We start from the raw sequence: 26,820 nt of genomic DNA on the forward strand, positions 1-26,820 counted from the left end.
ACAGACTACACAGAGGCTCCGGGCAAGTTCCTGCCCCGACGGCGCCCCAGCATCTGCAGGAGGAGCCCTCGGGTGCAGCCTGCAGAGCGGCCAGGAGCCCACCGGCTGCACCGGTCCCGGGTCCCAGACCGGGCGGCCCGTGCGGCGCCCCGCGGTGCGGGCCCGGCCAATCAGCGGCCGCGGGGCGGGCGGAGTGGCGGCGCCTCAGCGCGGTGCGGAGAGCGGAGCAGAGGCGCCCCTGCCGTCCCGCAAGCGGACGATGGCACGCTCACCCGTGCTCCTGCTGCTCCTGCTGCTGCTGCCGCCTCCGCCGCCGATAATGGGCTTCGGGCTCCTCGGCGCGGACAGCCGTCGCCCCGACTGCGGTCCGTGCCGGCCGGAGCGCTGCCCCGCGCCCGCGCGCTGCCCGGCGCCCGGCATTCCCGCGCGCGACGAGTGCGGCTGCTGCGCGCGCTGCCTGGGCGCCGAGGGCGCGCGCTGCGGGGGCCGAGCGGGCGCGCGCTGCGGCCCCGAGCTGGTGTGCGCCAGCCGCGCCGCCGCCGCCGGGGTGGCGCCCGACGGCACCGGGCTTTGCGTGTGCGCCCAGCGCGGCGCGGTGTGCGGGTCCGACGGCCGCTCCTACCCCAGCGTGTGCGCGCTGCGCCTGCGCGCCCGGCACGCTCCGGGAAGGCACCCCGGCCACCTGCACAAGGTGCGCGACGGCCCCTGCGAATTTGGTGAGTCTGGCTTCTGTCCCGCAGGAGGTCCCCCCTTTCCTCCCCCCAACTCTGCACCACGATGGGCAACGCTGTCGAAGCCCCAGTTTTTCCTTCAGGATCGGTTTTTCTTGCCCGGCAGGGTGCTTGGGGAGACTGGGGCAGGAACGCACATCCTGCGCCTGCCCTCCCTTACCAAGCTCATAGCATGTGTTCATCCACAAGACGGGGTTAGGGAGTGGGAGCTCCTCGCCGGGTCCAAGTCGCCGGAGTGGGTTGTTTGGATGAAGACGGAGGGGACGTGAAGATGCCGGAAGAGGAGGAGGAGGAGGAGGAGGAGGAGGAGGAGGAGGAGGAGGAGGAGGAGGAGGAGGAGGAGGAGGAGAGGACCTTCAGACCAGCGCTACTCAGGACAAGTCAGACCTTTGGAGACCGTAGGCTCTGAAAGGATCATAGTGCCACCAGGGGCAGACCCAGGTTTTGTGGAGCTAAGGCTTACTACAATGTAGAGGGTCCCACTTTAAAGGAATCGAAAATGAGCCATTGCTTGGAACCTAGAAACTTAAAGTTCATTAACCTTGCAGTCCAGTTGTTGATGTGTGTTCTTGCTGCCCACCCTCTCTATGTGATTTTTAAAAATCAAATCAAAACATTAGTAAAGGAATAATACCCAGAGATGCACTCTGCTAGCCCACTGGATTTTGGAGAACCGCCCCTTGCCACGCTGCCTGGAGGGGCCTGTGGAGAGTCTAGGGTGAGTCTCCAGGGGCCCAGCGTGGGGTTCTGGCCTAAATGTCTCGGTCAGTGTAATGACTTCAGCTCCAACAAGGACACCTTGGGGGTGGGGGGATGCCTCAGCAGGCATTGGGAAGTCTCTAGCATTATTTTCCCAAAAGCATTACAGGAGGCCGGTGTTGGAGACGGGGCAGGAGACAGCGTTTCCTGCGCCTCCCTGGAGCACGGAGTCACCGATGGCCACTCCGAGTTGGGGAGAGAGCTGGCTGGTCCTTCCTGTGCTGCCGGTTTCCTGAATGACCTTGGGCTGGTCCCTTCCCCTCTGGGCCGGGTCAGCCCCGTGGAGCCACTGTTGAGGTCCCTTTGTTTGTGCCCGGTGGCATTTAAACAGTCCCGTCTCCTTCCTTTTTCTGGTTCCTGTCACTCGTTTCTTTACAATCTGCTTTCCTCAGCAGTTAATTCACAGGCTCTTTGTCTCCAGACAGGTAACACCTTCACTCCACATGCAGGAGAGACATAAATGCTGACCAGGTCCCCAGAATCTGCTGGTGTGGAAGTCTCAGATGGTTTTTCCCTGGAGAGATAATTCCGTTTGAGAGAGAGAGAGAGAGTGTGGGAGAGAGAGGGAGAGGGGCCTTGAAAATATTTAAGATGTTTAGGCCAAATCTACTATTATGGGGAGGAGCCTGAGGCTGGGGGTTGGGGAGCAGGGGACCAGCCAGGGTGACCGGTAAAGCCTGACCAGCTTCCAGGTCCCCTGCACCCTGTTCTGGGCTCTTTTCGGGACAGGACTTGATTGTGTTAAGTTAGGCAGGTGGTGGTTGCCATGGTTACCGGCGGGAGGCCAGATGGCAGATGGAAACCCCATACCCCTAATTCACTGAAAATTACCGAATGACAAGTAAATGTGACAGCCCCTCCACGCTGATCTATGGGCCCTGAGGCGCCCCTCAGGCAGCAGCCCCCGGGCGAAAAGATGCTCTAGGCGCCAAAGGGAGGCAATCCAGAAGCTGCTTTTAATGATCCCATTAGTGACAGGCACCGGGCCTCCCCAGAATTTACCTCTCCTTCCCCACCCGTAATTGTCAGCCGCTGCAGACGGCGCTGTCTTCCCGTCCCTTCTTGTCCTGAGATGCACGTGTGGCCCCTGCCCTTGCCCTGGTGGGGCCTGAAGGTGTGGACCGGCTCTTTCCCAGCTGGCCCGAGGCCGGGCGGCACCTCCCTCTGTGCTGCCTACAGCCACCCTCTCTCCATGCAGAGGACGCAGCGGGAGCACTTTTTTAACAAAGCCCCTGGGGACCCTGGTGGAAGGGAAGCAGACTCAGTCATGGCTGCAGCTGTTCTGCCTCAAAACTGGCCATAAAGCCACCACCCCTCCCCAGCTCCTCACCCTCCCTTTCACTCTGCGAGCTTCCCACTTTCACAGAGCGAAGCCGCCGAACATATGTATGACGCTCTGCACAGCAGGGAAGGTGTTCTTACACGTGCCTCTCAGGAGCGCTTGGAAACAGTTTTCAGGCCTACATGCTTCCTTTTCCTCCCGCGCTCTGCAATGCCCCCAAAATGCCTGATAATGAGAGTCATCCTCTGGTTAACACGCATTTATTGAAGGCCCACTGCATTCCCACATCTGAGTAATTATTTACTGTTGGAATATATTCAGCACATATATTTGCATCCCATCTTCTTGCTCGATTTTCACAACTGTCCTGGCCAGGACTCACGCCCATTTCATAGAAGGGAAAGCTGAGGCGTGCAGGAGGGCGTCTCCTGGAGCCACCTGGCTAGCTCCCCGCGGAGGTGGGGCTCCAGCCTGGGTTCACTGGGGCCGTGCATCTCTGGCCGGCTGGCGGCCTGATTGGGAAGGTGCTGCAGATTGGGTACTGTTGATTCTGGAGGGTTTCTTAGTCTGGATCTACCTGTTTTTCTTCCCCCCCAAGGCTTGTTGCTGGTTCCTCTGTTAGTGCTGGGTGGTGGCTCCTGAGAGGAACAGGGAGAAGGATCTGAGAGGAGCCTTGAAGGATGAGTAGAAGATTCCTAGGTTGAGGGTCGGGGAAGCACGGCATAAACGAAGGCACAGAGGGAGGGAGGTCCAGGGTGGGCAGAACGGAGCTAAGAGACCATTGGTACCATCTTGCCCACCCAGAGCCGATTAAGGCAGAGTCCTTGCAAGCTAGGCTGAGGGGTGAAGCTTCATTCTATACAGAATTAACGGTTCTGTTTCTCAACTGTAAGGCGGCGTGGCATTCCGTTGTTACCTCTGTCGTTACTGTAAAAGGCTGTGTTGTTCCTTCCAGGTGTGCACTCTGACGAATTGCTAACGCTGGGCGGGGGTGGGGGCCTGCAGGCCTATTTCGAAAGCTAAATTAGATAGGAACAGAGCCCTGTGCCAGTGCCCACCAGGACACCAAGCCTCCGGAGCTGCAATAAGCTCCTGAGACCCCGAATCTTGGAAAATCTACCTCGGTTGGGAGTCCAGCTCCACTTAGAAATACGCCTTTTGGAGGTGTGTGTTACCAGGTAACCAGGAGAGGCGGCGAATGCCACTTTGTGAGAGGGACAAAGAAGGGGTGTGTTCGAGCTCCAAAGCCTTTCAGGCGGAGGGAGGGGTGTGAGGCGCAGGCTGAGGGGAGCGGGATGAAGCCGCTTCTCATTCTACACGGGAAGGTGACTATTAGCATAAATTAAAGGGCTGTTCGGTGGCTGATCATTAAACTAGTGGCGGGGCGCTTTCTCCTGCAGGCAGATGGGGTCCTGGGGGATGACTTCTGATCTTCTTTCTTTCTTTCTGTCTCAGAGGCATTTGGGAAGATCTTTCACGCCGGCAGCCCCTGGCACGGCTGAGGGGGTGAGGGGCTGGACCACCACACACTATAAAGATAACATCGGTCCCTTTCATTTGCACAGACCCCACAGCTAATGGCACAGTCACATTCATTCTCTCCCTTCGCCGGGGAGGACGAGGGCCAGAGTGACCGTCTCCGTGTGCAGATCAGGAGGAGACGGTTGGAAACTTGCCAGAGCTCCCGCGTTGGGCCTTTGAGATTCCCTGGGTTCCATTTGCCCACCCAGGGCTGCCTTGGTTAGGACACACCTGGGTGACTATTGTCTGTTACCCGGCGGGTAGACGTGTGCCGTCCCAGCATTTCCAGGGCTGCTGCCGGCATGAACAGGAGGAAACAAGTAATGAGCAGGGAAGGGCTGGAAAGACAAAGCCGGCACGCTCAGACTGGACGGAGCAGGCACCATCCTCCCTCTCGAAAGCCATCTGACTCCTGTCAAAGGCAGGTAGACGGGAACGCCTGGCTCTTCCAGGAGGATGGCAGCTCTGGCAACGGTGAGACTTTGCCCTGGGCTCGTCCGAGGACGGGCCATGCCCTCTGGAGCCTCCGGAGAGGACAATAGAGGCGTCTTTGAGGAGACCATCCTGGGGGGAGCACCACCTGCCCCGTCCTCAGGTCCCTCTGTGGAAGCCTTTACAGTTTGCAAGGAGTCTTGTGACTGTTCCTCACATCAGCATATAGGAGGGGAGGGAGAAGTTACTTCTCCCTCCCCTCCTATATGTGCCCATTTTAGAGAAGAATAAACTGAGGGCACGTCATAATAACGGGGGTGTGGCCGAGACAGGATGTGAATCTGGTAACCTCCCGCCAGTGGTAGTCCTGAGACTGAGTATCCCACTCCAATGAGCCCTTGGGGACGAAGTACTGGGGATGACCTGCTAGTGTTAAGGACACATCACCCATTCAGAGGTATCTTCACAAGAGCTGGTCCCCTGGGGTGAGCCTGGAGGGTTTTATTCCCGGGCAGAAAAGAGCAAGCACAGCAGTGTACCCTTAGCCAGGCCTGCTGGCAGGGCACGTCCTCGGCTGGGTTCTGGGAACTGGGATCCCAGGATTCCTGCCGTGCTGCGCTGAGAGCAGTGCTCACTGTGCCTGAACTGAGCGAAGGAGAGCTGCCCCCTGCTGTCCTGGGAGCCTGGAACTGCAGGGGGCAGCAGGCAGAGGGGGCGCAGGTGGCCGCCCCCAGTAAGGCACTGAGTGTCGAGTGTGCTTCCCTGGGAGATGGCATTTTGCATGTGGTCACAATGTGTTGCTGGGGAATTGAGCGTGTCCCGTGGCTCCGCGGGGAGAGGCTCGTGGAAGCTTGCACCTGGATTTCCCAGTCTGTGCCCGTGTGCCGCTTCCCTGTGCCGACTGGCTTTGTCTCCTTTCACTGTGATCACAGCTGTGAGTAAAACTGTGCTGAGTCCTGTGGTCTTCCTAGCAAATCTTCAAACCAAGGGGTTGTCTTAGGGACCCCCGACATAATCCCTAAGGAGTTTTCTTATACCGGAATGGTGTCCAAACAAAATAACACATGTTTCACTTTAAAAAATCAGTGTGGAGCCCAGCGGTGTGTCTCACTGGTTGAGCATCGACCTACGAACTGGGAGGTCACGTTTCAGGCTCGATCCCAAGTGGGGGCGTGTAGGAGGCAACCCATCAGTGATTCTCTCATCATGGATTTTCTATCTCTCTCCCTCTCCCTCCTGCTCTGAAATCAATCAATAGACAGACAGACAGATAGATAGATAGATAGATAGATAGATTTTTTAAAATAAAAGTCAGTGTAGCAATAGATTCAGGGTCCCTGTTCTTCCAGACACTTCACCTCCTGAGCCTCGGTTTTCTCGTTTGTAAAATGGGGAGAGATGCAGGGCTGGTGTGAGGGTGAAAAGAGTAGTGTACCTGGATGTGATGGAAAGAGAGGGCAGAGCTTGGAGCCAGACCCCAGGCTCATAGCCTCGCCCCACCTGGCTCCCTCGGCTGGCAGCTGCTGCGAGGCTGGAAAGGTCAAATGGGTTAATAATCCCCGTAAGCACAAGAGCGCCTCGCACACAGCGCACACAGCGAGCTCAGTGTTAGCTGGTGGCATTGCTGCCATTGTGACAAAGACTACGATGATGATGACTGACTGTAAAGAACTGTCATGAATAAAATTGTTTTCAATGTAAAATCAGACAGGTTAACATTTAAAACAGATTACTGTGACAAAGAGACAGGAGGAAATTTCTCTAGGTAAGCGAACTGTCCTCTGACTTGGTTATGGCAGCAGTTACGCAACCGTATGCATCTCTCAGAACGCAGACCCGCGTGCCAGGAGGAAGGAGTGTGCTGTGTGTGAATTTAAAAATAAAAATGTGAATGTCCCTTTATCATCAGAAGCTCTTCAGTAAAAGAAACGGTATTTTTCTGCCACGTGGCATCAGTGGCAGAGACAGGATTTGCAGGGCAGCCTTTCCTAACTGAAAGAGAGGGAGAGGGGAATGCAAGGAGAGAAACGGGAAATGTGATTTACTGGCTTATTCGTTTAGACCTGAAAGGGACTGATGAAATCTCATTTAAAATTTATGACTTTACTCGAATGAAAGTAAAACATGTTGATGGAGGGTCCCTTTGGAATCCGGAGGGCTTTGGAGTAAGATGTGGTTCTGCTTGTCCCACTGTGCGCTGTTCCAGGAGCCGTTTGGGCTCCGGGGGAGGCGATGCCCGCAGGCGGACGTGCATACATCAGCCCCTCTTTGTCGTCTGTGCAGATGGGGCTCCTGCCATGGAGCAGGGGCGCTGTGGCTCTTTGTGGCAGCCGGGCAGGCGGCTGGGCCCATCGGGCAGTGTTAGAAGCCTGGGACCTTGGTTCACTGAAGGGGCGTTGGCCACACTCAGGGACGTGGGTAGAGGGCAGTGCGATGGCCACAACGGAAGGTGTGAGCTGGTCAGACAGACTGAGGGGGAAGAAGGGCAGTGTCTGTATTCAATTCACTAGAGGCCCTTGGGAGGCCCGGGGGGGCTGCAGGGTTCAGAGGGCAGCCTGGGATAAACAGGTGGGAGGTACAGGGAAGTGGGTTGTTAGCTCCAATGAGGACAAACTTTCAAGGACAGAAGGGCCGGCTCCGTCGGTAGTGAGCTCTCTGTCACTAGAGGCATGCAATTGGAGGCTAAATGAGCACATCGCAGACGGTCAGTCACAGGATCTTGGGAAGAGTTAGGCTCTCTAGTTTTGAGATTCTGTGGCTCTAAGACAGTTCCCCAGAGGTATTTTTTTGGGGGGGCACCAGCTTGATGGGGTATGCTTCATAGTCTGTCTGAAAGAGCCAGACCAACCTCATTTCTATATCCTTTCACTCCTCCCCTTTGCCCTTTCCTTCCAGCCTTTTGTCTCCCTCCCTTTGTTCTTCTTTTCCTCTTTAAGGCCTGCTGGCCAGGCTGTCCCTGAGTCATCAGGAAAGCCCCAGGAGTCTGCACGCTCTGCAGTTGGAGAATGCATGTGTTTGCTCTTTTATTTGTCGTGTGTGCTTTCATCCAGCCATCTGTTTGCCGGACCAGCTTCTGACCCCCACTGCATGTTGTGTTAACTGAAACCGTCACTTTCACACTCATCACAGTGTAAGGTCAGCTCAACACCCTGTGACCAGCAAAACCCAGCAGAGAGCATTTCCCCACCAGGGACCCGCAGTTCACCTTGCCCAAGACCCTGGGGGCCAGGGCCAGAGGTGAGGGTGGGCCAGCCTGCCTTCCTGTGCAGGTGAGACAGGTGGGAGCCCCTGGCCTGCCAGGCAGACTATGATTCAGCAGGTCAAAGCGGTGCAGGCCCTCTCACTGCCCTCTCAGCCCTGCATGATGGGGAGCTGTCTACTCTGGAGCGAGGGGGTGTATTCCATGCAGAGGCAGGAACATTGAGGGGCGGATGGAGAGCCCAAAGGCCAAGGCCCATGGACTTGATTCTTTTAGTCCCAGTGTGAGTAGAGCGGGTGCCCTGCACAGGGAGTTGGGCAGAGTATGGAGTCTGAGTTAAGAATTTCTAACTCGGATACCTACCTACTCTCCAGTCCCATCCAGGGCACCCACACCCTCCCTCTCCTTTCTGTAAAGCTCTGGCAGCCTAGACCCGCACTGCCCGGCTCCCAGCCTCTGGCTCCTGTGTGTATGGCACGGGGAGGTGCACGAGGTGGGGGAGGCCAAGTGGAGTCTGTGAGTCTGTGATATGCAAATGAGCGTCTTGAAAGGACCGCAGGGGGCCTGGGCTCCAGGGTGGACGCAGCTGTCTGAGGTGGCGTTCTTCTTTGAAGGGCCCTCCGTGCAGGAAGAGAAAAGCCCATCTGTCAGTAGACTCAGCTGTTGGTGAAGTGACACAGCCCCTCCTGGAGCCCAGCACCCTGTCGTGTAGCTGAGCCAAAAGCAGATGGCAGCCGGGGCCTGGCAGGGAGCGTAAAACGGAGCTCTGCCACGGATATGGCTGGTAGCTTAAGGAAGCTGCCTTTTTCCTTCTGAGTCCGTGTTCCTGCTGGTGGGGCAAAGGCATGGGTGACGAAGCACGCAGGCATCTGTCCGGGTCTAAGGCAGGCTCTCCTGCACGGTGCCTTGCCTAGGAGTGTGTTCTGTGTGTGTGGAGAGAGCTTTGGTCTGCCACTGCCCTCCCCATGTTAGACGGTCCCAGCAGGCTGGCCACTGGCAGGGGATTCTGGAAGCGGGGTCCTGGGTCCTGGCAGGGTGAAGGTTGTGTTCCTTTGTCTTCTTCCAGCTCCTGTGATCGTCATTCCACCCCGAAGTGTCCACAACATCACTGGGGCCCAGGTGTACCTGTCCTGTGAGGTGAGGGCGGTGCCTCCCCCGGTCATCACGTGGAGGAAGGTATTTATATACAATATCTCACTCGCTCGTGTGTGTGTGTGTGTGTGTGTGTGCGCGCGTGTGCATATGTGTGTGTGTGTGTTTTGGGGGGGCAGTTAAAGGCTTTTTGTTCTTTTAAGTGTGCTTGTGAGCATATGTGTGGATCAGAGGATTTTAAAAGGATATCTTTTACACCATTCCTCTGCCTCCAGGTTTATTTCCTCAAAGCATTTACCCTGAAGCTCTCCCCAGAGAAGAGCGGTTGCCATCCTTCCCATGGCACTTGCTCTCCTGGCCACTCAGCCGTGGAGAAAGTTCTGCTGTTTATCTAGCCTAGATCAGCGGGGATGAAGTAGGAGACTACTTACCTGGCTTGGGTTTTAGAAAGACTTGGCTGGTGGCAGAGAGCCCTATCCTGTTCCAAAACTAGATCTTCCTGCAGATCAGTTTTTGAGAGACTAGCACGGACCCCAGCATAGGCTGTGCCTCGTCTCAACAGCCCTGAGAACTCCCGACCTGCCTCTGCAAGACGGTGCTGATGTCCAAATCTTTGCTGTCCACCAGAGTGTGCTGTCCGTGTATGCATTTGTGTTTTTAACGTGACTGACTGACATTTCAACAGGAATAGGAGCTATTAGGGTTTTGGCCTGCCCCTCCGGTGGCAAGATGAAGACAGTGAGGATGTCTGTGGGTGATGGTCTCAAGAAATGCCTTTTCTGAGCCATCCCTGGCTTTCCTGTCCTCTTCAGATCACACGGTCTCCTGAGGGTGCCCAGGTGCTGGAGGACCTGCCTGGGGACCACGTTAATATCGCTGTCCAGGTGCGAGGGGGTCCTTCGGACCACGAGGCCACAGCCTGGATTTTGGTGAGTAGCTCATTCGTTTCAGATTACTGGCCACTATTGACTGGCCCTTGTAAAGCACCCTTTATATTTCTATAACATGTTACATGTTTCAAAGCTGATCTTACCCAGTTTTCATTGGACCTCTGAGGAAAGCAGGTGATTTTCCGTGGCCGGCAGAATTATGGTCCTGGGAAGAGGTCCCTGTCCTAGTCCTTGGAGCCTGAGGATGGTTTCTGTTATAGCAAGAGGGGAGTAAGGCTGCAGATGGAATGAAGGTTTGCTAATTACATGACTTTAATAAGGAAGTAACCCCACATTATCTGGGTGGGCCCAATAAAATCACAAGAGTTCCTTAAATGTGGAAGAAGGAGGCAGGAGAGAGACGGCAGTGTGAGGAAGACATGACTCGCCATTGCTGGCTCTGAAGATGGAAGGAAGGGGCCACAAGCCAAAGAATGCAGGCAGCCTGTACACTGGAAACGTATGTTCACCTAGGGCAGTGGTCGGCAAACTCATTAGTCAACAGAGCCAAATATCAACAGTACAACGATTGAAATTACTTTTGAGAGCCAGATTTTTTAAACTTAAACTTCTTCTAATGCCACTTCTTCAAAATAGACTCGTCCAGGCCGTGGTATTTTGTGGAAGAGCCACCCTCAAGGGGCCAAAGAGCCGCATGTGGCTCTCGAGCCCCAGTTTGCTGACCACGGCCCTGGGGTCTCTAGAAAGAAAGCAGCCCTGCCCACACCCTTGATGGTAGCCCACTGAGACACATTTGGACTCCAACCTCAGGAAGTGTAGATAGTAAGTTTGTGTTGCTTTAAGCCGCTCGGTATGTGGTAATTTGTTACAGCAGCCACGGGAAACTAAGACACTTGCCCGAGACCACATAGCTGATAAGGAGGAAAGACGTCACTTTCACATCTTCTCATAGCTTTTCTCTGCCACTCGCAGCAGTTTTGCTAAGATGAGGGAATGCCAGGTGTTTGAAGGAGCAATGAAGTGATGAGATGGGGGTTCATATTGGCCGAGTCGCTCCAACTCTGTGAGCTTCAGTGTCCACAACTGTAAAAAGAGGGCTTTGGACTGGACAGCCAAGGGCCACATGAGTCTAATAATCTGTGACTTACCTGCGAGGCTCCTGTAGCATGAGGATGACGCTGCTCCCCCTTCACCCGTGATCACCGTGAGTTCAAAAAGAGAGGGTGTGCAACAGTCCTCCCCGGTCTGCAGAGTGACTCGCAAGTGACAGAGGTTGTTCTAACAAGAGAGAGCAAGAGAGGAGAGAGCTGCTGTGGATCTGCTCTGCAGGGGCCGGGAGCAGGGTGCCCTCGGGGTGTCTTCCCCCTTCGCCACCATCTCTACAAGGTTTGGCAAATCCTCGGCATCCAGCTCAGAGACGCAGAATGCAGTTCGGTCCGTGGCTTTTTTTAATCTGAGCCTCGGTGTCCACAATTGTAAAAAGAGGGCTTTGGGTTGACAACTTCCTAACATTCCCAACCTTCATTACAAAAATAGTGTGGAGGCAAGGTTTTCTCTGGTGTCCATTTGTGAAGGCTGCCTCCTTTGGGTGCCCCCGTGGGCCATTCCTTGGGCAGTAGATTTTTGTTCTTTTCATTTGCAATATTTTCCTTATAACCTATACCTATCCCCTTCAATAAGAGGACCCGGTAGTTCATAGTAAAAGGCAGGGATGCAGAGGCAACCTCAACACAAGAGCCACGCTAGAGGGTTCTAGGACGAAATTTAAATTCTTCCTTGGCAGCCAAGGCAAGGAGAGAAATAGAGGGAGCTCTAGCTTATTTAGAAAAGGAACAAGTGCTCAGAGGTATCACCAAGACTCATCAGGACGTGGCTTTGCTGGGCCACAGAGAACTCTGTAAGCTTGTTTGCTTTATTTCTAGATCAACCCTCTGAGAAAGGAAGACGAGGGAGTGTACCAGTGCACCTCGGCCAATGCAGTGGGGGAGGCCCAGTCCCAGGGCAAGGTGACGGTTGGCGATCTGAGCACGTACAGAGCCCCTCGCTTCCCAGCTCCACACGACCGCATGTGACGGAGTAAGTACGTGTTCTAAGTCCTTTTCGGTATTTGTACATCTGTGTCCCAAGAGATGGAGATGGCTTATAAAGATGTGCGATAAAAAGAAAAACACACACATAAATGTAGGAAGCCGGGATACAAAACAAGAGTAGGAACATACGGCAGTTAGCAGGTAGAATCTCTAGTGTGTTCTAGGCACAAATGACTCTGGGCTTCCCACCTACCGTGCTCATCAAGAGCTGTGAACGTTACGGGCATCCACACGGTAAAAAGGACCGGTGGTTTCTTTCTGTTTCTGAGGCTGAGTGGAGTATTTCCCGTGGATCCCCCCAGAGAGGCACCGGGAGAACAGACACAGTCACTGTGTCAGCACCACATGCCCCCAGAGGAGATGCCTGCGCCTCCTCTGTCTGCGTCCCGGTTCCTCCCTGTGTCTCTTAGCAGCACATCTGCAGAGAGCCTGCGTCTCCCTGTGCCAGGGGGCCTGAGTCCTCAGAGTCACCTGGGTGAGAGCTGTGCCCTGCCAAAAGGCGGACTGTGAACTTAGAAAACGAATCCTTTATTAGCCAGCTTCTGCTGCTTAACAACCCCCAAAAGATCGCCAACATTTATCTCCTCCTCACGTTCCACGTCGAGGTGGCAGGTTGGCTGTGTTTCCCCTCCAGGCGGGGACCCGGCTGGAGGAGCAGCCCGGCCGTGGAATATGTCCACTCTCGTGGCAGAGGGATGAGCAAGAGGCCAAACCAAGTACATAAGCTCCTTTAAAGTTTCTGATGGGATACAACGTTTGTCTCATCTGCTTAACTCTGTATCCAGCATTAGAGGGGTGGGTGGCCTCTTCTCCTCTCACAGAAGGCGAGGGCAGGGAGTATGATCTTATTTGTGTGTGTGTTTTTTTAAATATGTTTTGTATTGATTATTTATTTATTTATTTGTTTGTTTGTTTTTAAGAGGGAGAGGAAGGGAGGATAAGGGAGAAGGAGAGAGACACATCAACTGGCTGTCTCCTGCCTGCCCCCTACCAGGGATCTAGCCCACAACTCTGGCATGTGCCCTGGCTGGGAATCGAACCAGCAATTTCTAGGTGCATGGGATGACGCTCAACCAACCAAAAGGAAGGCATTCTCTTACAGGATGGCAGGAATAGTTGTGAACAGGCACCGTCACCAAGGCCTACTGACGAGTTTTCAATAGCGGGAAAAAGTAGAAACAATTTGAAAGGCATTAGTTTTTTGCTGTGGTTGTGATGAATATGATTCAGCCACTCTTGTTAGATACTTCCTGTGTACAAGGCCTATGGCAGGTTTATAGGGATGCACAGAAAACCAAAATGTGGACGCCATGAAACTGCCAAGGGTGCCATTTCCCCCACCTTCCATGCAACAGGAAGTTGACTGTGACAGAGCAGGCTTCTGTCCTCCAACTTTTTCCTCTTTTCTTCCAGGGTCTCAGAAGCTCGATCACGGGATGATGGGAAAGTCAAGTGGTGGATGGTTTCCCTTTGTGCAAGTTGGAAAAAAACTGTTTGTAGATGACCCCTTTTGTATGTTTTTAAAAATTAGATGCAAACTAGATTCATATGCAGATGTAGTTTTTAGCAGGGCAAACACGGGGAAAATGTCTAGACTGCACGTGGTTTTTTTATACTTTTGAAATGAATTGCTCTGAGAGAATTCTTTTTTTAACTACTCCTCCCGGGGAAGATCATGTTGTGGAATATTTGTAACTCTAAAGGGCTAGAGGAGGGGTGTGTGCGCTGTGACTCTTTACCTCGTTTGTCCGCGGCTGATTGGTGAAGCTCTGTGACTTAGTGCGTGTTGTAGAGCCAAGGAGGAGGGTCCCTCTGTCCTATGCCTGACCTCTAATTTGCTGTGTGACCTGAACAGGTCCCTTCCCTCTCTGGGCCTTGGACTCCTCCTCTGTGAATATGGTGTTTGGACGGGATGTTACCTGTGTCTCTTTGAGCCCTGTCATCCTAGAGTAAGATGGCCCTACAGAAAAAATACAGACGTGTGAGCTTAGCATTCTTTTTTAAATGGCATTTCTTCAAAACCAAACAAATGCTATTTCCTCATACTAGGGTGAGGACAGCTGGCTGTAGCTCTTCTATTCCTGCCACTTTCCCATTTTAAAGAAACACTTTACCAGACTCAGGGGCCCCATGGCTGGGCGTTTGGATACCATGATGTCTACTTGTTCCCAAGCCCAGCATTCTTGAACCAGGTGGGCAGTGGAGACCTGATTCTTAGACATCAATTTGTAAAAATGGGGTCAGATGCTCTGGGCTCTGGAACTAGTGTAATAGAAGATTTAATTAGAGATGTTTTGACTTCAGCCAAGAATGGGGCTTGCTTTCCTTATTTTAAATGAAGAAAGGAAGAAGGAGAATATTTAATGTCTCGGCTAAAAATAAAAATAAAAATTGATACTAGGCTATTACTAAAACTTTCAGAATTGGGATCTCACATGTGGACAGTCCTTGAAGTTCATGAAGCCCTTTTCCTTATGCAGTCACTCTCCAAGTCCAGGGCAGCAGGGGGAGGGTTAGTGTCCCTGCCCCTTTACTGAGGAAGAAACGAGGCTCTGAGAGCAGAGCAGGTGCCCGAGGTCAGAAGGCCTCAGACTCATGGTGCCTGGCCCTCCTTGGCACTCTCTCCACTCTGTGGTGCTGCTTCTCAGGATCATCTCGAAATGAGGTGGGAGAGGCTGCCAGGTACCCAGGTTTCAGGGATTCTTATCCAGGTTCACCTCCTCAACATTTAAAATGCAACCTCACGCTGCCCGCAGTGGGCGTGACATTTTGAGGTCCTTTTTGGAATTGCATTTTCTGCCTTTAAGGCTGGCCATTTCACAACTGAAATTTTGGGGTGGCAACACCGTGACATACTACACAGCAGTAGACGGGCCTGGGAACCCAGACACATGAGGCCCATTTGGGACTTCATCCGCGGCTCACTGCGTGACCCTGAGCAAGTCCCCTTCACGGTCTGCACCTCGGTTCCTCATTTGAATGAGAAGAGGATGAAACTAGATGGTGGTTTTCAAATTTTAGAACATTGGAACCCCTTCTTTGAGTAAAATTAGAATTAAAACTGATCAGACTGGAAGCTCTCCTTGCCTGTTGGCGGTTGGAGCTGCTGGGGGACCTGCTCACATCCCCTCCTTTCTCAGCACCTTCTAACCTCTCTCCCGCTGACCACCACTCTGTTGTACCGAGGTCTGTAGGGCCTCTTGATCTGAGTGGGTGATAAGACACTAGGAGGAATAGGGGTGCTGAGGCCCTGGAGAAGGTAGTAGAACCGCACCTGCTAATAAGCACACTTAAACAAAATCAACTGAATCTCCTCAAATTTGCCTGAACAGAATTGGATATAGACCCAGAGAGCAGGCTAGACAGAGCCCTGTGATGAGGAGCTAAGCATGAAGACTGATGAGGCTGGGTTTACATCATAATTGTGTGCAAAAAAAATTAATAAATGTTACACTATCTGAAATTTTCACCAAAACCAAAAAGGTAGAAGAAATATGATTGTCCCAACCTAATGGCTTCTTATTGGTGAGAGCCCAAGGCCTCTGCAGAGGCTGAAGCACGTGTGCTTCATTGGAAAGATGATCCCCAGAGCCTGTGTTTTCTACCCTATGTTCCTAGATGTGATGATGTCCATGACCCCTGCACCCTGAGAATAAATGTTTTTTGAGGACAGTCTTTGGTCTCTTTGTCCTTGGGATGCTCCTGTGCGTGGTCCCGGGCCCACAGGTCCTTCATCATCCCTATGCTTCTTGCCCCCTTTTTTGCTTGCCTGTATCCCCCTTATCTCTCACCTGGGCTGTAGGCACAGCGCCAACTGAGCACCTTGCTTGCAGTTATTAACCAGTCCTAATCGCCTGCCACAGGCCTGATTCTTCCAGCTCCCCCTGAACTTGGGTTTCCCACTATATAAACATTCTAGCATTTAATTCACTCACTTAGATCTGCCCTCTGCCATCTTCCACATGTATGCGGGAGTGGCATTCTCCAGAGGCTAGAAGAAGGCAGACACTGACTATGAGAAGGTGGGTGGGCCCTGGGGCCTGCATTTGGGTGAGATGTCTGGGAACGGGTGGGGCAAGGTCACTGTCCTGCCAGGAAGCACAGATGTCCACTTCCTGGAAGAGAAGAGGCATCTAAGCTGGGTTTGAGTTGAAGTGGGGGATTCCTGGCTAAGGAGACAGCATGTGGAGGAAGCAGGGCTAGAGAAGTGCTGCCTCACTTGTGAAGGGGGAGTAGTGACCACTGCAGCAGCTTGGGAGCCATGGTGGCAGGTGGGGGGACTGGGGCTTAGGCCACACCCCTAAATGCCTCCATAGGAGGGAGGCTGGACTTGATGCTGTAAGCAACAGGCAGCCTGAATCTCAGTCTATTGTTAACTAAGTTATAACTGGGTTCCAGGAAGATCGTTTGAAAGCCAAATGTCCAATCCCAAATGTACCCACTTCCCACCTGAAATTTTAAAAGTCTGATTTTTAGTCAAAACTAATTTTTTGGGTCAGGTTGCGGGGTGAATTTCACCCTATTTTTTAAAAAAATATATTTTATTGATTTTTTACAGAGAGGAAGGGAGAAGAAGAGAGAGTTAGGAACATCGATGAGAAAGACACATCAATCAGCTGCCTCCTGCACACTCCCTACTGGAGATATGCCCACAACCAATGTACATGCTCTTGACAGGAATTGAACCTGGGACCCTTGAGACCACAGGCCGACGCTCTATCCACTGAGCCAAACAGGTTTCGGCTACCCTATGTTTTTAAGAAAACATCACCCTCGCCTCTCCCGCAGGGATGGATGACGCAGGTAAAATTAATAAGAATGAGCAAATCAATCGACAGTGAACAGTCTCCTCTAATGAATTTCCTCACTCCCAGCCTTCGCCAGGGCCTCTGGAACATTAAATCAGAGGAAGATGATTATGCGGTATTTTAATTAATTAAGGGAAACTAAAGTGCCCTGGCGTCTGCAGCGCCATAATGAATTCAGAACTTGGGAACCTGTTACTCGGGCAGAACTGGAGGCTGGTACTTGCACTCCCTGGAGTGTGGGCTCCTCTAGTAGGACAGGCCCTGAGTTCAGCCGCTGCTGCCTCCAGGGCTGAGAAGTGTGTGTTACAGGAAGCAGTTCTCTGCGTCTCTTCCTCCTCATGCCTAAATCTCCCCCTGCTGGACAGGTGTTAGCAAGTGGTTGGTTGTACAGGGGAGAGTAAAAATCATTATTGCTAGGAAGAGGGGGTGGGGGCAGGGGTGGAGGAAAGAGGAGCCTCTCTCCATTCATGAATCCACCCACCACACACACCTGCAGAGCCCCTATGGGGCCCCAGGCTTCCCTGGGTGCTGAGGGGTCCGCACAATAAAACGGGTTGAAGAAATGAATAACGCCCCCCACCACCACCTTGTCCCCAAACCTGCTCCTCTGCCGAGAACCAATCCCAGCATGTAATATTTACAAGAGTTATACCAAAAGGTTGGTGAAGCTTGGGGTTGAGTCGCATGTAGTTCACCTGCTGGAAACGGCTAAAAGGCACTTCCCCCAAACCTGAATGGTATTGTTAACTGCCTCACAGCTCAAGGCATTCTATGGCCTCCTGTTGGCCAAGCACCTGAGCAGCTGTAGGCTATTACTGAAACTGACAATCTCTGTAAACCCTTTGATACCTTACCCTTTGAAGTGCATATTTCCACCTTGCCTTGGGACAAATTGTGTGTAATAAAAGCACAGCACGGGTCCTTGGTCAAGGAGAGGCTTCTAGCTCCTTCAGCTGGAAGCTCCTCTGACCCCCAATGCCTTTCAGAAATATCTTTCGTCCACAGACTCCTTTCTCCAGAATGCTGAACCCTTTGAAAGGCTGGGGGAAAGAACCCCAGCACTCCTCCAGCTAGGTTCCCTGTGGCAGTGCTGGCACATCATCCACTCGGTTCCCCCAGCCAGCAACATGGGTCACCTCCTGGTGCCCACACCTGGTTCAGCTTAGCTTCACTGGCATGGGCAGCACTGTCCTGAGTTGCCGTCAGCTTCAGGTCGCCCCCCCCCCCCCTCAACTTATCCTCCCACTGAAACAGAGCCAGCTTTAGAAACCAAAATATGACTCTTTCACTTTCCTTTCAAAGCTCTCATGGTTTCCCATCACTGGACAACGTGTGGATTTCCCCACAGGGCCCACAGCCCCTTCACTACTCTGCCCCTGCCTCCTCCCAGGCCTTTCCTCCCTGCCTCTCCTTCCTCACACCATTTCTTCAAACCCTCCAAGCTTTTTAAAAAAACGTCATGCCCTTCCCTCTCCCAGGAACACCCTTCCAGCATCTCTCCGCCCGGGTACCTCCTTCTCACCCAGTAGGGCCCTGTCCCTCCCACCAGGCCTCCCCTGAGGCTGAACTGTGCAGTAGATTCAGAATACCCAAGCTTGCATCCTGGTTCCACTTACTAACTGAACATCTCTGGGTCACCATGGTTACTTATCAAGTGTGGAATATTACGAGGTGCCTGGTGAAGACATGGAGACAGGGAACCCTATTGCACTGTTGGTGGGTTTGTAAATTGATGCAGCACTATGGAAAAATTAAAAATAGAACTACCATATGACCCATCAGTGTCACTTTTGGGTATTTGAAGAAATCCACAACACCAATTGGAAAAGATCTGTGCACCCCTATGTTCACTGCAGCATTATTTATAATAGCCAAGATATGGAACCAACCAAAGTGTACATAGACAGAGGAATAGACAAGAAGCTGTGGTGCATATATATAAGGTAATATTAACCATACAAAAGAATAAAATCCTGCCGGGACCGGTTTGGCTCAATGGATAGAGCGTCGGCTTGGGGACTGAGGGGTCCCGGGTTCGATTCCGGTTGGGGGCATGTGCCTTGGTTGTGGGCATGTCCCCGGTGGGGGGTGTGCAGGAGGCAGCTGATCGATGACTCTCTCTCATCGATGTTTCTGGCTCTCTGTCTCTCTCCCTTCCTCTCTGTACAAAATCAATAAAATATATTAAAAAAAAAAAAAAAGAATAAAATCCTGCCATCTGTGACAGCATGGATGAACCTGGAGAATATTATGCTAAGTGAAATAAGTCAAATAGAAAAATACAAATACTATATGATTTCACTTACACGTGGAACTAAAAAACTAAATAAATGAACAAAACAGGAACAAACTCAGAGAACAAATTGGTGTTTGCTAGATGGGAGGGAGATTGAAGAGCTGGGTGGAAAAGGGGAGGGATTAAGATGTACACATTGGTAGTTACAAAATGATCATAGAGATATAAGTACAGCACAGCGAATATAATCAATAATTCTCCTATATAATAAAAGGCTAACATGTAAATTTACAGGAAGCGGAACAACCAGTGGAATGACAGGTTGCTATGATGTGCACTGACCACCAGGGGGCAGATGCTCAGTGCAGGAGCTGCCTCCAGCCTGCACTCCCCAGACCATCCAAAGTGTGTGCCAGACAGCCCGCCTTCTCCCAAATCACTCTGCCGGTTGCCCCACAGATGGGCCCTGATCACCAGCCAGGCCTAGGGACCTACCCATGCACACATTTCACGCATCGGGCCTCTAGTATTGTAATAACTATGTATGGTGTCAGACGTTTACTAGACTTATGGAGGGATTAGATCACTTTATAAGTTATATAAACATCTAATCACTATGCTATACACCTGAAACTAAGACTGTATGTGAACTGTAATTGAAAAACTAAAAATATTTTTTAAAATAAAGTAAAAAAAAACAGGAAAAAAAAATGCTTGAGGGTAATTAGATGTAGTGCATGAGATAAGTATTGTGGGTGCTCAATACTATTTCTTCCTTCTGTGATCTCATGGCCTCGGTACTTCCATTTGTCACCAGTTCTGTAATTGCCTGCCTGCCAGACTGTATGCTCCTAAAGTGCAGGGACTGCCTCATTCAATTCTCTGTTCCCACAACCTGCCTAGAGCCAGAAACAGCCTTTTTTTCATCTGAACCAATTAATTAACCAGGTGGCCACCAGAGGTCAGCCTCACACCCAGAATAGAGCCAAACTAAATCAAAGTTCTTAAATGGCCTGGCACCTGGGATCAGCTCAGGAGAAGCCCCGTCGCTGTGACCCAGCAGCAGCTCTGATGGATGCAGCAAAGAAACGGGGCTCTTCAGGAGTCAAGGGCTTGGTTTGACCCCTTTCTGGCTCATGCTAAACCTCTCAGCTTTCATTTCCTCATCTTAAAAAACAGTGGTAACCCCACTGCCTATTGTACAAGACTGTGAGGCTCAGTGGCCTGTAAAGGCGCCTCACACAGTATCCGGAGGAGCAGAGCCTGGGGTAAGTCTGTTGGAATGGGTGGATGTCTGTAAACAGCAACATCTATGACCAAGTGAGATCCTGCGGGCAGCGCCTGCATGAAATGATTCCAGTTCCACTCCCTGCTCGCACAGCCCTGCATCCAGAACCGTGGGGATGAGTGCGGAGGAGCCACAGGGGGCTGAGCTGATGAGAAATAGGAACTGACTCCTCAGTCTCAGAATTTAAGGGATCAAAGTAATGGTCCTAGAAGATCATCCTATACTGTCCCACCCCATACTGGGACACCCTGTACCAAGTTCCTCTTGGTTGAGAAGTATTGAGAAGCAGATGAGCAATGGATTTGTTAAATCACTAGGATGCTGCTTGATAGTCATTAGAGATCCCCATTCACCCACCTATCACTGCTGTTTCCCCATTTCATGAGAAATTCTCACTTCTATGCAAAGCACCAATAGGCTCTAAGAGAGGCAGATAAAAGGTACATTTCAGGGGACAGTCCGAGTCTCCCCAGCCTTAGACAAATGGCATAGAAAGTAGGTCCTAGAAAGGAGAGATGGAGGAACCAAACAGACTCAGAATCCCCAGCAAGCAGTTTCAGGTCAACTCCAAGGTCAGATACTGAACAAAATCATCTTGAAGCCTAGGTGAGACAACAGAATGTAACGAGTGGGGATAGGGGTCGGGGGTAGGGAGGGCGGCGGGGGGGGGGGGGTGTTGCATTCACTAGACTGAGTGGATCTAAAAGTAGGTGGTTCATTAACGTGGTAGAAAGGAGGAAGCAGGGAGAGGGGGCTTGTGCTGTGCCGGTGTCGTGGCCTGCTGGCCTGGAGTTACTCCCATCCGATGGGGAATGAAGACTAACAGTAAATATACTGAATTCAGGTTTGAACCTCTGGAAATCCCAGCATGTCAGGATGGCCTGAGACTGAGCTGGGCCTGAGGGGCAGTGTGTTTTGGTAGAGGTTTGGGGACAGTGCCAGGGGAAAGCCTGAAATGAGATCTGACATGGACTTGTTCCAAACAGAAACCAGAGGTGTGTTTTTTTCCGTGGGTCGTAAAGTTGCCCTTTGTCACCCAGCCAGCCAGGAGAAAACAAAACTCAAAATATTTTGAGGGGACTTTTGTACTGGGGGGGGGGGGGGGGGGGGGGGGGGGCTTGACTAGATGAGTACCTGGGTCCGTTCCATCCCCAAAATTCTGTAAAGCATTCAGTAATAAGAGGATATTGACACAAAAGTATTTGCAAACAGAATGTGTGACTTTATTTAACTTCTAATTGAAATAAATTCACATAAAATTCATCCTTTCAAAGTATGCAATTCAGTACTTTTCAGTATATTCACAAAATTGAGCAACCATCACCACTATCCAACTCCAGAAGATTTAAAAACCTCCCCCGAAAAATTCCCATACCCATTAGCAGTTAGTCCCCATTCCCCCTCCCCGACCCCCTCGCAATCACTAAACTACTTTCTGTCTCTATGGATTTGCCTATTCTAGGTATTTCATAAAAATGGCAACATACTACATGTGGCCTTGCAAGTCTGTTCTTTCACTCAGCATGATGTTTTCAAGGTTCATCCATGTGGCAGCGTGTGCCAGTACTTCATTCCCTCTTTTATGGCTAAAAAGTATGAGGACTATTTCATGGAAACATTTTGCTTATTCTCGCAGTAGCTGACGGACATTTGGGTTGTTTGCACTTATGTTAAAGGAATGCTGATGTACATTCATTCTTTCCCCATTCCTTCCCTCAAATTAAGGAAAAGGAAGGCCACGCAAGCAAAATAGTAAAAAAACAAACAAAACTGGTACGTAGGAAAGGAAAAGCATCCTTGATTTTTAGGTTATGTCAATGAAGAATGGGGCCAGAACCTGACACCTACCAGCACTCCCAATGCTTTCTAATCCCATGTCTGAGGGGAGCCCACCCACTACGCCCGCAGGTTAACCGTTAGAGAGCCCTTGGGTCAGCAGGAAGAACTAAGGTCCAGATCAATGGTTCTTAGCTTTTCTATCCTCCAGGGGTTCTTAACGGTTTCATGGAAGCAACCCAGGGCCTCAAGGTGGCTGGGGTTGGGGCGCAAGTGGATAGGACTCTCAGCCCAGTCCCCATCCCTGCTTTAACTAGAGCAGCTCTGATTCTGTTTCCTTTGTTGAGGTTCTAAATGTTCATTTGGAGCAACTAAAGGGGGTCCATGACAAAACACGTTGTTGGCGGCCACTGGCTAGATGGCTGTGGAATCCTTGGACGGAAGCTGGGTCTCCATGGTGGGCGTTCTTACGAGTTCTTCTCTGGAACCTTGATGGTGACTGTCTTCACCTCTGTGTAGGCCTTAAGCCCGTCCTCCCCCAGCTCCCTCCCGTTCCCAGACTCCTTAAAGCCTCCGAACGGTGTGTGGCAAGTGACGATGTTGTAGGTGTTCACCCACACGGTGCCCGCCTGGAGGGCCTGCGTGAAGTACATGGCCTTGTCCAGGTCCCGTGTGAACACGGCGGCAGCCAAGCCGTACCTGGTCTTGTTGGCCCTCTCAATCACCTCCTCGATCTTCTTGAACTTGAACAGGGGCTGCACGGGCCCGAAGATCTCCTCCTTGGCGATCCTCATGTCATCCTGCACGCCACCAAAGACGGTGGGCTTGATGAAGAAACCCCGCTCCCCAAAACGCTCCCCACCGCAGAGCAGTTTGGCCCCCTCCTTCTGGCCAACCTTGATGTAGCCCAGGATTTTCTCAAACTGCTCCTTGTCCACCTGGGGCCCCTGCTGGGTGTCCAGCTCAAAGGGGTTCCCGACTTTCCTCTGCTTAGCCTTCTCCACCGTTCTCTCGAGAAACTCGTCATAGATGGACTCTTCGACGAAGGTCCGGGACCCCGCACAGCAGCACTGGCCCATGTTGAAGAAGAGGGCCTCGTGGCACTGCTCCACCGCGTGGCCCATGTCGGCGTCGGCCAGCACGATGCTGGGGCTCTTCCCGCCCAGCTCTAAGGTGACCCTCTTGAGGTTGGAATCTCCAGCTGCCTTCTGGATCAGGTGGCCCACCTCGGTCGAGCCCGTAAAGGCAACTTTGTCGACATCCATGTGCTGGGCGATGGCCGCTCCCGCGGTTGGGCCGAAGCCCGTGATGATGTTCACCACCCCGGGGGGAAAGCCTGCCTCCTTGATGAGGGAGGCCAAGTACAGGGCCGACAGGGGCGTCTGCTCTGCCACCTTCATGACCACGGTGTTGCCAGTGGCCAGTGCCGGGGCGAGCTTCCAGCCCTGCATGACCAAGGGGAAGTTCCACGGGATTATCTGCCCGCAGACGCCCACGGGTTCGTGCCGGGTGAAGCAGAAATGCTCGCCGTCCATGGGGATGGTCTTGCCGTGCCACTTGTCCGCCCAGCCGGCAAAGTACCGGTACACCTTGATGACCTCATCCAGGTCCAAGACGTAAGACTCCTGGAAAGGCTTCCCGTTGTCCAAGGTCTCCAGGGAGGCCAAGTAGACACGATCGCGCTCCACGAGGTCAGCCAGGCGGTTCAGCAGCCGGCCCCGCTCGGAGGCGTCCATCCGGCGCCAGGGAGACCCCAGGCGGAAGGCCTCGCGAGCTGCTCTCACCGCCCGGTCCACATCAGCTCGGTCCCCTTCGGCCACGTGGCCGATGACCTCTCCCGTGGAGGGGTTGACGGTTGGGAAGGTCTTCTTGCTGACTGCGTCCTGCCACTCGTTGTTGATGAAGAGCTGGTTGTAGCGAATGTCTGGGTTCTGGATGGGGCTCGGAAGGGCTGCCGCTGAGGAGTATGGGGCGGTCCTGCCTCGGAGGCGAAGCAGCCGGGGCATCAGGAAGCGCAGCATGCTGACTACTCTGGAGAGGGACAGGAGGAACCAGGGTGAACAGGTGAAAGGGGCCCAGGGCGTCCCCCAAAGGTCTACCAGCTCAGACAACCCAAGATTCTAGCATAAGGCCTGTTACCTGAAAAAAATACATGGATTGCAAGAACAATCTGGTCCAACTCTATCGTGCCTCACCTATCCTTTGTCTTACTCCCTCACCTCAAACGTCACCTTCTCAGCAAGGCCTTCTGTGACCACCCTTTATAAAACTGCAACTTTCCTCACCCCTAGCACTCTCTATCCCTGTACCATGGCTTTCTTTTTCTCCAGCTGACATGCCAAATAGTAGCTTTACATGCTTATATGTTTATTGTCTGCCTCTCCCCAATACAACATCAGCTCTCCCCCCCCCCCCCCGTTTGATTCATTAGCATGACCCTGCTGCCTGCACTTATGCTTACTACATACATTTCCACAAAGGCTGTCTGACTGACCTAAGCAGAGAGTAGAAACCAAAGAGACTCAGAGAGAGACTGTTCCCTTAAAGAGAGGCTTCACCTCTGTGCCTCAGTGGCCTCACATGTAACATGCCTCATGGGGCTATGTTGGATGGGATTGTGCATATAAAAGCCTGCCACACTCCACCCAGGACACCCAAGCTGGCAGCACCCTCGGAAGCCAGCCTCGCTAAGCCCCCAGGCACAGGTCTCACTCAGCTTGCCAGGGTGCAGCAAGTCCAGCAGCAGCTGGGAAGAAGGGCCTGTTCATTTCTTGCCTACAACTCTGAAGACAAGATTTGATTTGTAGATCTGATTAAAACAGCAGCTGCAAAACTTAAACAGCATATAAAATGTATTCACTGAAATGTAAATGGTGTGTGAAGTTCCTAGGTTCACTGAAGCAGTCACTCTCCAGCCAGGACAGAAATCCCTCCGCCTTGACTCAATGGAGTCCTGTCCCATTCAACAGCAACGAGGAATTGAACTTGCCCTACTCCCCAGCCCCATATCTCCATGCCCTCTGCCACTGGCATGGAGAGGAGCAAAGAACTCATCCAGAAAAACACCTCAGCCAGGTCCTCAGCTCCATACAAATCAATGTTGCCCAGGAAAGTCCTCCCGGGGGAGGGGGTGGGGGGAAGATTGAGCCAGCAGACCTGTTAGGGGTGCACTCAGGTTCCATTCTGCTCAGGGCTCTGCCCCATGCAGAAGCAGCCTTGGGTCCAACAGACCTGGGTCTGAGAAGGGAGAGGTCCACCTGAATGGGTGTAAGGAGGAGTCACCAACCCACCGGGTGGGGTGGAAGGGCTAAACAGGTGAGAGAAGTGGTCACGGGCCAAGGTTGGGAAATCTTTGATGCCAAGCCAAAACTTCCTACTTAAGGGGTCTGTATGGGGGCTGCCCTGGCACCGCCATTTGCATATAGGAAGATCGCTGGTGTACCGGGCGTTGCAGTTTGCAGGCCATCTTCTCAGCAGTTAACTCAGAGAAACCCCTAGCAGCCCTGGGATGACGAGAGCAGATGATGACCCCCATTCTGGGAGAAGGTTGGGGATCAGAGAGGTTCAGGGGCTCACTCAGGATACACAGCAAGTAAGAATAGGAGCCTCAGCCGGGATTCCCAGTCCTAGCTTTGTGTTTCCTCCCGACTACAGGCAATTTCTTCGGTTCCTGGTATTGGTGCCCCCTGTGCCCAGGACCAGAGACCTTCTGGGTCATCGAGCCAGGAGGCGCCCATCTCACCCTTTCTGCACGGAAGGGGCGCCCCCCTACGGCTCCAGTGAGGGGCCCTATGGATTGGGTCTGGTGGGCGGGAGCACTGAGGCCCAGCTAATCCGAAAGGCTTGCGGGGAAGGGGTAGGGGGGTGGCGGGAGGCTGCGGTGCCACCTCGGGAGGAGACCTCGGACCTGGGCGCAGGAGAGGGTTGGAGAGCGTGGATAGGGTCCTACAGTGCACGCCAGGCGGAAAGACGCCCCCAGATGGGTAAGCCGAGGCCAAGAGAGAAAGCTTCCATCAGGCGACGGGAGCTGAGGCCGCTCGGGGAGAAGAGAGTTTGTTACCTGCTGCAGGCTCGGGCTCACGCTCAGGCGCCAGTTCTGGTTCTCCTGGGTCAATCCCGCCTCCAGCCTGGGGTTCGCCACAGGCCCCGCCTCCGCGCTGTCCAGAGGCTCAGCGGCCAATGAGGCTCCGCCTGCGCCTGGGACGCCGCGAATCACCGGCCCCAAGGCCCCGGCCACGCCTCCCTGCGGGCGCCCAGGTTGAGGTTTCCGGTGGATCGGCTCAGCCCCAGCCCGCCACCCCTGGCAGCCACACCAGGCCGGCGCGCTGCGCCCTCCCTCGCTGCGCAGCTCTGAGCGGGGGAGGGGGGGGGATTGGCCTTCCCCAGATCACCGCCATCTGAGACTGGACCCCAATTATATTTTGCATTTTCCCCTTCCGCACCGTGCACCTAGTTAGATTGCCATCCTTGAACCTCTCCTGGCCCTCTTACGTACCTCCCGTCTGTGTTTTTTACTTTGGTTCATTAATTTCTGTCTCCACTTTCTCTGGTCTTTTTCTCAGTTCCGTGAAGATTTTATATTTGTGCATTTAAAAAGTGCATTTTTTTTTTTTTTTTTTGGTCCTAAGGATAAAAAGAATATGTGCACACTATAGAAAGCTTGGAAAACAGAAGATGCAGGGGGAAAATTGCCTTCCCTCCATCCTTTCACCCAAA

The 26,820-nt window shown here is 52.7% G+C and overlaps 3 protein-coding genes across 5 annotated transcripts in view; 1 reads left to right on the forward strand and 2 right to left on the reverse strand.

The window, feature by feature from the left end:
• LOC118716291 (stimulated by retinoic acid gene 6 protein-like) overlaps window positions 1-7,805 on the reverse strand; it is a 40,546-nt gene extending 32,741 nt beyond the window's left edge. For both annotated transcript variants that reach the window (XM_045579980.1, XM_036433277.2), the window contains exon 1: window positions 7,793-7,805. The gene's annotated coding sequence lies outside the window, so the exon portion shown is untranslated. The remainder of the gene's footprint in view (window positions 1-7,792) is intronic.
• On the forward strand, window positions 152-14,375 carry IGFBPL1 (insulin like growth factor binding protein like 1). Its single transcript, XM_036433283.2, has 5 exons — window positions 152-716; window positions 8,991-9,100; window positions 9,829-9,945; window positions 11,829-11,982; window positions 13,410-14,375. The coding sequence occupies exons 1-4, from the start codon at window positions 260-262 to the stop codon at window positions 11,976-11,978; spliced, it is 834 nt and encodes a 277-aa protein (XP_036289176.1). The 5' UTR covers window positions 152-259; the 3' UTR covers window positions 11,979-11,982; window positions 13,410-14,375.
• Window positions 14,376-21,527: 7,152 nt separating this feature from the next.
• Window positions 21,528-26,300, reverse strand: ALDH1B1 (aldehyde dehydrogenase 1 family member B1). Of its 2 annotated transcripts, none has more exons than XM_036433318.2 (2): window positions 26,165-26,300; window positions 21,528-24,135 (listed from the first exon to the last, which is right to left on the reverse strand). In XM_036433318.2, the coding sequence occupies exon 2, from the start codon at window positions 24,123-24,125 to the stop codon at window positions 22,572-22,574; it is 1,554 nt and encodes a 517-aa protein (XP_036289211.1). In that variant the 5' UTR covers window positions 24,126-24,135; window positions 26,165-26,300; the 3' UTR covers window positions 21,528-22,571. The 2 variants fall into 2 exon arrangements, with proteins under 2 accessions (XP_036289211.1, XP_036289212.1); XM_036433319.2 differs by having other exon boundaries at window positions 21,528-24,137; window positions 26,159-26,245.
• Between the last annotated feature and the right edge of the window lie 520 nt (window positions 26,301-26,820).

Source organism: Pipistrellus kuhlii, unplaced genomic scaffold (genome assembly GCF_014108245.1).
Source record: "Pipistrellus kuhlii isolate mPipKuh1 unplaced genomic scaffold, mPipKuh1.p scaffold_m20_p_12, whole genome shotgun sequence".
NCBI classification, from domain to species: domain Eukaryota; kingdom Metazoa; phylum Chordata; class Mammalia; order Chiroptera; family Vespertilionidae; genus Pipistrellus; species Pipistrellus kuhlii.